Source organism: Melitaea cinxia, chromosome Z (assembly GCF_905220565.1).
Source record: "Melitaea cinxia chromosome Z, ilMelCinx1.1, whole genome shotgun sequence".
In the NCBI taxonomy this organism is placed as follows: domain Eukaryota; kingdom Metazoa; phylum Arthropoda; class Insecta; order Lepidoptera; family Nymphalidae; genus Melitaea; species Melitaea cinxia.
This window is the reverse complement of record NC_059424.1, coordinates 11,473,224-11,485,735: the sequence shown is the minus strand read 5'-3', so window position 1 is coordinate 11,485,735 and position 12,512 is coordinate 11,473,224. Positions and strand designations below refer to the sequence as shown.

Here is a 12,512-nt window from a genome sequence, read left to right as displayed (position 1 = left end):
GTTATTACGAGCAAAAAGAAATAAAAAAGCGTAGCAAAGCGCGCAGGGTACAGCTAGTTTAAAATAATTAGAAGTGAGAAGAGTACTTATAGAATGATAAACTTTAAATGTCGTTTCTTTAGTTTCAGAGCAACGAAAGTTTATTTATTTGTACTTTAACAACAACAGACAAATAACCTTATATAAGTATATATAATAAAAAACTATCATCTAGACTCTGCCACACTAAAGTAAATCTATCACGCCGGAATCGAGCAAAAAGGACTGATAAAAACATGTATATGATGTAAAAGCATATCTTAGTACTTTAGTTTCAAAATAACGTTTTTCTTATATATGTAAGCTAAGATACAATCTGTTAATGATAATTAAAACATAAGTAAAAAGACAGAGTCATTATAAAGAGAACAATTTATTCAATTTCAATGCTTAAACAACTTAAATATCAGTAAAATTTATTGAATTTTCATAATTTATAGGTGCATTGTTTATGTTTGGACAAACAAAACGTACTGGAGAAGCCAATATGTATCCTAAACCTGTCCAAGATCTAACTGGTAAGTATAATAGTACACTTTAATAATTACATACAATTATTTGTTTTGAGAGTAATCTTAATATATATAAATCTCGTGTCACAATGTTTGTCCTCAATGGACTCCTAAACCACTTAACCGATTATAATAAAATTCGCACACCATATGCAGTTCGATCCAACTTGAAAGATAGGCTATATTTTATTTTGATATATGAATTATTATATTTAAGAAAAAAATAAAGAAGGCGGTACAAGTTCGCCAGGTCAGCTAGTCTTATTGTTACGTCCGACCTGGAGTATATTGAAACGAGTGGAAGCGTGATCTCAGGTACGAACGGGACGAACAATTGTCTGCAGTACGCAGAGCTAACACTCAATGTCTTAAATAAAAATCCTACCTTAGTTTCACTGAATACTGTTCGGTGAAGCCTCGCCAGGTATAACTTAATTAACATCAAACTATAATTGGCCAATCATTACGTCTAATGCTAATCAATTATACTTAACTGAAGTGGCGGGCTGAAGCAGGAACCAGCAATCAAAATGGCCGTTGTTCGGCGTAGTTCCCTCACGTTTTTCACAATAATTCAACAAGGAATACAAGGAATACACTTTGCTATTAACAATTAAATTACTTCAAACAACAAAGGATGGTTCGATCAACAAAGGCGATAATTTTTCGCGAGAACGAACAAGTACAAACAAAAGCGTAACTTTTATACGGAGACCGGAAAAACGATGCAAATTTTTAAATTCAAATGGTGACGAATGACAGCTCATAGATAAAACCATTTCGTAAACTATACTAACTGTCATAGATAATATAATAGTTTAGTGTTGCTACATTTGGTTCATAACATCTACCCGCCTCGGCCAGGACTACCTGGCCGCTAATCAATTGGCAGTCGTGACAAGGTTGATACCGCTCTCTTCAGAACAGAACCGTCCACCCGAACCTCAGCAAAACGGGGCACTCCATCTGCTCCAAAGACGAGGTTAAGAATGCGCCCTCTGCGCCAACACAGTGGCGGTGAGTTAGCGTCCTTAACCAGAACGAGGTCACCAACATGCGGTGGATCAGTCTTGTCAGTCCACTTAACGCGCTGCTGGAGAATATGCAAATATTCCAAATTCCAACGTTTCCAAAAGCTCTGAGTGAGTTGTTGGATCAATTCAAACCGCGAGAGACGATTGAGTTTCACATCAACATAGGGGTATTCCGGCAGGGCGTTCAGCGGCCGTCCAATCAAAAAATGGCCCGGTGTGAGGGCTTCCAAATCGTTAGGGTCTGAAGAGATCGGGCACAACGGGCGTGAATTCAACATGGCTTCAATTTTGCAAAACACAGTTGCGAGCTCCTCAAATGTTAATACGGACTCGCCAATTACTCGTCGCAAATGTGTTTTGGCAACCTTTACAACACTTTCAAAAATTCCTCCCCAGTGGGGGCATGACGCGGGACTGAACTTCCAAGTTATTCTGCGACTAGCTAGTCTAGACGCAATCTCAGTCTCATTAGACGCCAAAAATTCATATATCTCTTTTAAATAGTTATTTGTGCCTTTGAAGTTGGTGCCGCAATCCGACCGAATCAAGGACGGTAGTCCTCGTCGTGACACGAATCTATCTAACGTCGCAACAAAGGCCTCTGTCGAGAGGGCTGAGACTAGTTCTAAGTGTACCGCCTTGGTGGACAGGCAAACAAAGACGCACAGGTAGGACTTGACCGTTTTACTGTTCCTGAGGGTCGAGGTCTTAACCGAAAAGGGACCTGCAAAGTCCGTCCCAACTCCAGCAAAGGGCCTTGTCTCTGTGACCCGATCCGACGGCAGGTCACCCATGATAGGCTGCATGGTAGAGGCCTTGAGTCTATAACAAGACATGCAGCGAAAGACCACACTACGGATCGTCCTTCGGGCCGATAAAATCCAAAATTCTCGTTGTAAAATGGCCAATAAGGCATTACAGCCGGCGTGGGAGTTCTTGATGTGACGATCAGTCACCAACAAACTCACTAAGTGGCCACTTTTGGGCAACAGGAGGGGATGACGAGCTCCATACGGGAGGTTTGCGTTCCTTAGACGTCCTCCGACTCGCAAAAGACCCGCACTGTCCAAAAAGGGGTTCAGTTTGCAAATGGCTCCAGACAGCTTACATTTGCCTTTTCTCAAAATATCAATCTCATTTTCAAAGTTCTCTTCTTGCACAGAACGAACCCAATGAAGAAGAGCATCCTGGAGCTCTTGTGGCGATAAGAACGCCTCCAAGCATTTGTTCTGTGGGTGTCTACAATTTCTGGTGAAGCGCTTGATCCAAGCGGTGACCCCCAGTAATTTGTCTAATGAGCTGTAGCGATTCATTAGGAAATCTGGGTCGAACGGATGGTCCCGCCGTTCAATCGCAAGGGTTCGCAACCCCGGCAATGTGACAGTATCCAAGGCCGGTGTTCGCGGCCAATTAGATTCTGACCTGGTCAACCACTCAGGTCCCCACCACAGGGAGTGCTCAACCAAAAAGGGGGCCATACATCCCCGTGATGCGCAATCAGCAGGGTTGACTTCGCCAGGCACATGCCTCCAGATTAACGGGGTTTCCGTTTTTTGGATCTGAGAGACCCGATTTGCAACAAACACCTCTAAGGTGTGGACTGACGTCTTCAGCCAACATAGGACAATTTGACTGTCAGTCCATGCATAGACTGTCTCAATGTTAACTGACGGGCACAAGGTGGACATGACGTGATTCAAGAGGCGAGCAAGAAGGGCCGCCCCTGACAACTCTAGCTTGGGAATTGTCAAGGTAGTTCGAAGAGGCGCGACCTTGCTCTTCGCCATGACCAATGACACCTTCACTTGACCATCCATGGTCACGGTGCGCAAATATACGGCTGCTGCGTACCCACGTTCCGAAGCGTCCGAAAACCCATGAAGGGACGCTGTATGCTTCCCTGGTGGAAGCATAGCACGGGGCAACGATATCATATTGATAGCAGGCAATGAGGAAGCAAACAGGAGCCAGTCCTTCAAAATAGCTTCGCGGAGTGGCTCGTCCCATCCAAGACCTGCAGTCCAAAGTCTCTGCAGGAAGCATTTGGCCCAGAATATGACTGGGCATATCCAACCATTGGGATCAAACGTTCTCGCGACAGTCGACAGAACCAGCCGTTTCGTCCAAGTGCGAGGCGAATCCAAATCGACGTTGAACGTGAAGATGTCCTGGACTGGTCTGTACTGTATTCCAAGGACTGTCATCATGGTAGGATTGTCACGGTTCTCAAATAGGTGAGGATCCTGCTGGTGGTCATCAGGTAGCCCATCCAAGAGCGCAGGTAAGTTGGAGATCCATTTACGCAATTCATATCCTGCGGAGGCTAGGATGCCAATCAATTCGTCACGCAAAAGGAGAGCCTCTCTCTCCGTGGACGCACCAGTGCATATGTCATCAACATATAGGTCCTCCTTCAAAATGGCGGCTGCGCGAGGAAACGACATACGCTCTCGATCAGCGAGCTCCCAAAGCGACCGTATGGCCAAAAAGGGGCTAGACCGCAGCCCGTATGTGTTCGTGTTGAGTTCGTAGACAAGTATGGGATCTTGCGGGTTTTCCCGCCACAATATCAGCTGGTATCGACGATCATCAGGGTGGATTACCGTTTGCCTGAACATCATCTTGATGTCAGCTACGAAAACGAATTGGTGACGCCGAAACCGCGTGATGACGTCACAAAGGTCGTTAAGCAATTTGGGACCAGAATGAAGACACTGGTTCAAGGACACTCCCGATGTGGTCTGCGCAGAACCATCAAATACTGTGCGCAGCTTGCCACTTGACGGCTTTATCACAGCATGATGTGGGAGGAAAAAATGCTCCATCGAGCGCCAATCAAATTTTGACACAGACATGTGTCCCAAATCTTCATACTCCCGCATGAAGTCAATATACTTCTCTTTGAGTAGCGGGTCCCTGCTCATGCGGCGTTCCATTGCCAACAAACGCTTCTCTGCAGTAGGCCGCGAGTCGCCAAGGGGCGGTCGTACGGCAAGAAATGGCAATCTTGTCATGATCCGGCCAGAACGAAGATAACTAGTGTTGCTCTTGTAGAACCGTTCACACTCCTCGTGTTCCGGATCAGAGCGGGGTGCTTGTGGTGGCTCTTCCACTTCCCAAAATCTCTGCACGGCGTCAGAGAGGGCGGAGCCCACCATCAAAGCCGTTCCAGGTTCAGCAGGAGGGGGAGCCCTCAATACAGGCCCCATCAATGCGAACCCAAATATGGTCCGGAGGGCTACTAAGCCACCTGGCTGCAAAACACGATCCTTACCGAGTAATATTTTGCCCAGTACATCGGCGCCAAGCAACAAATCGACCGTGCCAGGTAGGTCGAATTTAGGGTCAGCCAAGTCCAAATCGGCGGTCAATTTTACCGCATCCGCAGACAACCGAACTTGCGGGTGACTGCCCAAGATGTTCTCCATCACAATGGCCGACGATCTCAGCGTCGGGCGTGGAGAATTTGAGGGCGAGAACTCAAACGAAACGTGGCCCTCAACCGTGGTTACAGGGGCGTTCCCGACACCTCTTATTACATCTGAATACCTTTTAATATTCAGGCCAGTCTGCCCCACCAACCAAGACGAGGCTATGCACCCTTGTGAGCCTGTGTCCAATATTGCTCGGACTACAACCGAGGCGCCCGTCCGTCCCCAGACCCGGACATAGGCCGTGGGCAAGAGGACGGTCTCAAAAGGGGGTGGTGCATAGCGGGGGCAGACGCCAACATCCTAATGTTGGCGTGGCGGCGATCTATCGCCGCTGTCCCGGGACGGCACGTCAAAACGAGGGAGTGGTTTAAACTCGCCCTCCTCTCGATGGCGACTGCCACGAGCCATAGTCGGCGGTTCGTAGCGCCGGGAGCGTCCGTACTGAGGGTTGCGCGGCTCCAAACGGGGACGCTCCGCCAGAGGGGGGGACGGCAATCGTACCGGACGTGCGTCACGGTAATCGTGGTAAATGACTGGAGGTGACCGTGATTGGTCACGAGGGTGCGGTGAGGGCGAACGGGGCACAAAGGTGCGGGATTGAACCCGAGGCCCCCTTCCATACCCGCCCGTGGGGCTGCGCGCCGAATCATGTCGGCGATCCACAGCAGCGCAATCTGCGTGGCGGGGGGGAGGTGAGCCGGACTCCAAATTGCGGGACTGAGCCCGGTGTCCGCTCTCATACCCGCCCGAAGGCGACCCCGGGTGGTCGCGGCGGCCATTTGCGTTGGCGCACAGCACCTTTAAATGTTGCCCTCCACAAACAGGACACGGGTGCATGTCGGGGCAAGCGCGCTGAAAGTGGTCCCCCAGGCAGGAGAAACACCAGCCTCGGGCCTTAGCAATCCGCCTACGAGAGGCCACATGCAACGCTACAAAGTCCGGGCACTGCATCGTTCGGTGCCCCCGGGACTTACAGAACCGGCAGACCGGTCGCGCAGCCTGCGCGACTGCAAAGCGGGGGGACGCCCTTCCCTTTGGCGCCATTTGAGCAGTGCGCCGTTTGTTGATGGGTCCGGAGCTTGATAGTCCCACCGGCGCATCCATAACGTCGCCCATGCGACACTCATTCTCCAGGAACGCCAACAATTGCTCATAACTAGGGAGAGGAGATGCCTCATCCCTAGTGTGCGCCTGTTCAAAACGTGCTCTCAGGGACACCGGCAACCGCTTGAGCATAATACGCACCAACCAGTATGACGACTGGTCAACCGGCAGGCCCAAGCGGCTAAGAGCATTGGTAGCTGCAACGAGGGGGTTAAGCATCTTGGTCCTCAACTGGGCGGTATTACTCACGACAGGAATGTCCATTATCTGGTCGATGTGAGCATCGGCCAGACAGCGCTGGTTTTGGTAGCGCTTGGTGAGTAATGACCGCGCGACCGCATAGCTCCCTTCACAAATCGGGAGGTGCTGCACCAATTCTCTTGGCTCTCCATCCAGCACTGAGAGCAGGTAGGCCAGCTTTTGGGACAGGCTCAAATCCTCCCTAGAGTCCACAAGGCTTTCGAACAGGCCGATGAAACCCATCCACGCGTCGAGTCGACCATCGAAATGGGGGAGATCCAGGTTAGGCAGTCGGGTCAAAAGGCCCACGGGAGTCTTCAAAGAGGCCCTTGTAGGCGATACTCCGGCGCGCGAGGCTAAGATCTCCCGGGCGCGTTGGGAGATTTCATCGGCGAGGCCCAAAATTTGGACGTAGTCCTCGTGGACTTGCTCCCGTCGCTCCTTCGGAAGCGACTCCATTGGCACATCGTCAGGTGCAGAAGGAGGCGCTGGTACAGAGTCTCGACCTGTTCAAGTCGAGCCGGGCATTTCTCGTACCTGTCTATTAAGGCCTCCGTGCGGTCTTCCCTATTCACCAAGGCGACCGCTGAACAGAACCATCTCAGTTGAGCTGTGATTCCTGAACAAGATTCACGGACCATGGTGACCGCGGTCGAAGTCATCTTCAAAGGCACAGATATAACAACAGTAACAACAAACAATAATCAAATTAATTCCAATGAAACAACTGCTATCACTGAATTGAAATCAAGTATCAAATCTTAAATAACTTCAGTAATAATACAAGAAAAAATTAAAACTAAGTTTTTTAATCTAATATTTCAACAAACTAGATTCAAAGCAATAACACAATTTACTCAACAAATTAATGAATTTACTGATAAATACCCATTTAAACAGCTATTTCTAATCTTATACTAACAAACAAGAGTATTTATAAGAAATTAACCTTCAATAAAGCATAAGACAACAGCTGTTATTAACTCAAATCCAAATATTAGACCTTAAGTATCTAAATATAATATTTTAATAAAGAAAGAATTAAACAAATTGTGACCTAACTTATTCATACAATATAATAAACTGAGCAACAATAAGTTAACCACGCTCTGCTACCAAAACTTGTTACGTCCGACCTGGAGTATATTGAAACGAGTGGAAGCGTGATCTCAGGTACGAACGGGACGAACAATTGTCTGCAGTACGCAGAGCTAACACTCAATGTCTTAAATAAAAATCCTACCTTAGTTTCACTGAATACTGTTCGGTGAAGCCTCGCCAGGTATAACTTAATTAACATCAAACTATAATTGGCCAATCATTACGTCTAATGCTAATCAATTATACTTAACTGAAGTGGCGGGCTGAAGCAGGAACCAGCAATCAAAATGGCCGTTGTTCGGCGTAGTTCCCTCACGTTTTTCACAATAATTCAACAAGGAATACAAGGAATACACTTTGCTATTAACAATTAAATTACTTCAAACAACAAAGGATGGTTCGATCAACAAAGGCGATAATTTTTCGCGAGAACGAACAAGTACAAACAAAAGCGTAACTTTTATACGGAGACCGGAAAAACGATGCAAATTTTTAAATTCAAATGGTGACGAATGACAGCTCATAGATAAAACCATTTCGTAAACTATACTAACTGTCATAGATAATATAATAGTTTAGTGTTGCTACATTTGGTTCATAACACTTATATATAAAATTCTCGTGTCACAATGTTAGTTACTATACTCCTCCAAAACAGCTGGACCGATATTTATGAAATTTTGTATGCATATCGGGTAGCTCTGAGATTCGGCCAACGTCTATTTTTCAAACCCCTAACTTATAAGCAAGATCAAGCTCAGCGACAGCAATGACTCACTATTTTTACTAATAGACTTATTTTTTTATTATTATTATTATTATTATTTTTTTTTTTTTTTTTTTGGAGGAACAACAGCTGAGAAATACAATGTACAAAATTTTATAGAAATAAAAAGCTATCAATAGTTCCCCACTGGTAGTCACAGAATATTAAAAAGAAAACTTACGCTACATATAAGCCGTATTAAGAGCCATTTCACAAAAATCGATAACAATCCGCGAAATTGTAATATTTTGACGTCGTTAATCTCAGTGTTGGATGCAATAATGTAATTTATATTCTTGAAATATAATAGAGCTACCTTTGTTGTAGTCGATAGTCAGATCAGAATTTTGATTTATATTATGTGTATAAAATTATTAACCTTTTCATCAGCCTCCTCCCTGGGTAAACGGTCGCAATGTATACTTTGAAGTCCTACTTTTCAATAACCTCTACGTTGAAACCATTTAAAAAAAATACGTAATATGTGGAATATAATTTTGTTGAATAATAGAACAGAGTTTTATTCCATTTGTATCTCTATTAATCGATAAAAAAAAAATTAAAGTTATGAATATTTTCCAAATAAGTATAATTTTAAAAGCGATATTTTTCTTAGAAAACTAAGAAATTTTAACGAACTATCTTCATCAAAGTAAACTTACATCATTAAGGAATACAAAAAAATAATTAAAGGATGTAATCATTTTTAATACATTTTATATTAAATAATAAAAAAATAGTATATATTACCACGCATCAAGCCCAGTAAATCAGTCGAGCGCTAGCGCTCTTAGAGGTAAGGTTCACGCCAAATTCTGCGCAGCCGTCTCTTTCGCTCACACGCGCCAAGCGCCTGTTGTAATAGTGGATAAACTGCATTTGATACTTTTATAATAAAATATAAATAAAATAAACATATTACGAAAATGACTGTAAAATAATATAATGATAATTTCTGTAAACAAATGTATAATTTAATTTTCTTTTCTCCCATTATCAATACAAATAGGCATTTCAATCTGTTTGTCTTGTTATTTGTTAATTAATATGTTTGTCGGTGTCGATGTCATAAAATGCTATTTTATTCATATCGTAAATATTGTAAATTGCTTCATAAAATTGATTTTTTATTTTTATTTTAAATTTATTGACTGTTGTTATATAACATACTTGAAATTTTTAACAAATTAATTATGTAAAAAACATTTTATACCATAGTTATTAATTTTTATTATACATTAGAAAATGATCAAGTTGGTCTTTTGGTTGTCACACTATACGTACTAGCACAAAGATCGCGCGGCTCGTACGGCTCGCGCGATGCGAACCAAATTTACCTAAACTTGCAGAGCGTAAAATTGTGAAATGGCTCTTAACAAAAACACGTACAGATTACAAAATGTGGTTAGTTAAATGATGTAAGCAAACAGAGTTAGGTGCAGTCAAAATTTTATATACATTTATAAAACTATACATATAAAAAAATATAAAAGTATACAATTGCTAATTAAAGAAAGAATTACTGATTAGGTTTCTTGCACCCGCACAGCTATAGTACGGACGCGGAGCACGAAGAATTTCGTACAATGACCTTTTTGCCTACTGCCAGTGGTTTTCAAAATTTTTGTATAAAGTACGAAGCTTTAAAAAATCGGTAGAGTTTAGAATTTGGGATGTCTTAGAAGTCGTTTTTTGCACTAAATCTACGCTGTCTGTCTGTGGATCGGTCAAGTCACAGAATAATTTTTTTTTTTGTTTAATTGTAAAAAGAACTCCTATATATAAAGGAATATATTCCTTTGAGTTTGTATATTTGTATAGTACCTTTTTTATAGCGGTAGTAATATGTATTATTTTATAAAGAGATTTTTGACACTTCATAATAGTCACATAAAAGAAATATTTAATTTTAATTTTATGTATAGGAATTGGTAAATAGCTTTAAATATCGTTTTAAAAGACATTAGTTGATTACTTAAAATCGGAATTGGAAAATTATACAATGTGTTGCTCTGAAAAAATAAAGAAACGAAATTTAAAGCTATTCACCAATTCCTATACATAAAATTAAAATTAAATATTTCTTTTATATGTGACTATTATGAAATGTCAAAAATCTCTTTATAAAATAATACATATTACTACTGCTATAAAAAAGGTACTATACAAATATACAAACTCAAAGGAATATATTCCTTTATATATATATATAAGTTAGTGTATGTATATATTACTATGTGTACAATTTGGTGGCTGTACTTTGTATATGCAAAAAATCTTAGATCTGTTGCTGTGTGAAAAAAGACACAAATAAACACACAATCGCATTTAATATAAGTAATGTTAACTTTTGACTTAAATTAAAAATGAAAAACGATGAATCTTGTGACTTAAATTTGGTAAAAAAAATAAAAGTAAAAAGGTTGACAATCTGTGAATACGGCTGTCACTACACCTGTGTGAGCGCAACACAAAAGATGAGGGGTCAATGTACGAAATTCTTCGTGCTCCGCGTCCGTACTGTAGTGTTAAATAGATCTAAGTCAATTTTTTTAGAATTATTAATATTATATGTCATTATACTATGATTCTGCTTCAAATATACTGAATTTGTTAATGTTTGAACTTTTTTGCTTAGTTTCAATTATATAGTGTAGAAATTTTTCAGTAATCAACCATTGAACTACATCTAAAAAGGCAAAGTTGTATCCTTTTCAGTCAAGAAAGTTATAAACTATAGCACAAACTGCAACTCACAGAGAAGAGAATAGTGATTGACATTTTATTTATAAACTTAAGTTTGTCTAGTATCTACATAGCTATAATTATTTCATAGGCTGGAACATACGCAGTGTGGGAACAAGCAACACATCCATCGTGATAGCTGCTGACGATTCTTTGATTGCTTGGGGTGTTTCTCCAACATATGGCGAGTTGGTATGTTCAATTGATACTTACTCTGTTACATAAAGGTAGAATTTCACCGATAAAATTTATTGCTGATTGTGCCTCTCATTTCAGTTGAATTGACACAATAACAAACAAGCATCAACTAAAGTAGAATTTAATTGATTCATTTGGAACAGAAAAATCCTATTTTTTTTTTTCAAGTAATCCATGACTATACATATTACAAGTTCACTTTTTTTATTAAATATTATATATGTCTCAAATAAATGTGTGCAGGGTACTGGCGACATAAATAAATCGACAGCCAGGCCTAAGGAAGTGAGCCGAATGGATGGACTTAACATTACTCAAGTGGCGATGGGTTACTCTCACACTCTACTGCTCTGTGATGATTCATCCGATGAAGTGAAGACAAAGTTGGCCTCTATGCCCACTTTCGATCCTTAAGTAACAAAACCCCTTTTTAATCACTAGGGCTCTACTTGTACTGGCAGAAGCAAACTAATTAAGCAGTTTTAGACCACCACAAACAGAGTACCTGTTGTATTAATTTTATTAAGCGCAATACTTTTACAAAAAATTACTTAATTCTGCATTATCTATTGCATCAAAACTTCTACGTAAGCATGATGTACGTTTCTAAATTATGTAAATTATGGTCTAAACATAATTTAGATATAAAATTTTATAAACAAATAAATTTTGATATTTGTTTATAAACAAATAAAATTTGATCGAAGGAATCTCTTTTCAACCATTCAAGACTGGTATATTTAGGTATTACGTTTCAAACTAATTTTGCTTATCAGGCGGAGAACTAGTGATGGTCAGTAACAGTTTTAATATCTATGGACGCTAATAATAAGGCAAAACTGAATGTGTATAACTTTCGAACTATCAAGATACTACTTAACCTAGTATTACTATTGTATTAGAGAAAATATTTAAATTCCATTTTAAAGATTCTTTTCACAGTAAATGCTCGGTGTAATTTTACTTAAAAATTATGTAAAATTAAGCTATCATAACCTAACTATACCTTTTCTATTAACCGCTTTCGTAATCTTTGTAATAAGCATATTTTATAAAACTACGTTTAAACAAGTTGTATAAAGTAACTCTTACCTCATCACGAGCAGGCCTTGTTATTTATTTTTAAACTGTTACTATAGTTGTCCCGATGCGTTATCAATTCGAAATACCTCTACAGATTCATTCACTGCCTCACTATATTCTAAATCGCACAAGTGACCTCTTTACATCACATGTGCGTGTTATGATTAAGTTAACTTTAGGTAATTTTTTTATAACGATTGCTTTAATTGTTCTATGCGAATTATACTAGTTCTAGGTGATTCTTTAAATTTTTAGG

The 12,512-nt window shown here is 40.9% G+C and overlaps 1 protein-coding gene across 1 annotated transcript in view; it reads left to right on the top strand.

Moving 5' to 3' along the window:
• The window catches only part of LOC123668795 (protein RCC2 homolog), a 37,398-nt gene extending 25,811 nt beyond the window's left edge, over positions 1–11,587 (top strand). The window contains exons 10-12 of the mRNA XM_045602488.1: positions 480–557; positions 11,067–11,167; positions 11,417–11,587. Of these exons, the coding sequence (XP_045458444.1) occupies positions 480–557; positions 11,067–11,167; positions 11,417–11,587 (350 nt within the window). The remainder of the gene's footprint in view (positions 1–479; positions 558–11,066; positions 11,168–11,416) is intronic.
• Positions 11,588–12,512: the final 925 nt, after the last annotated feature.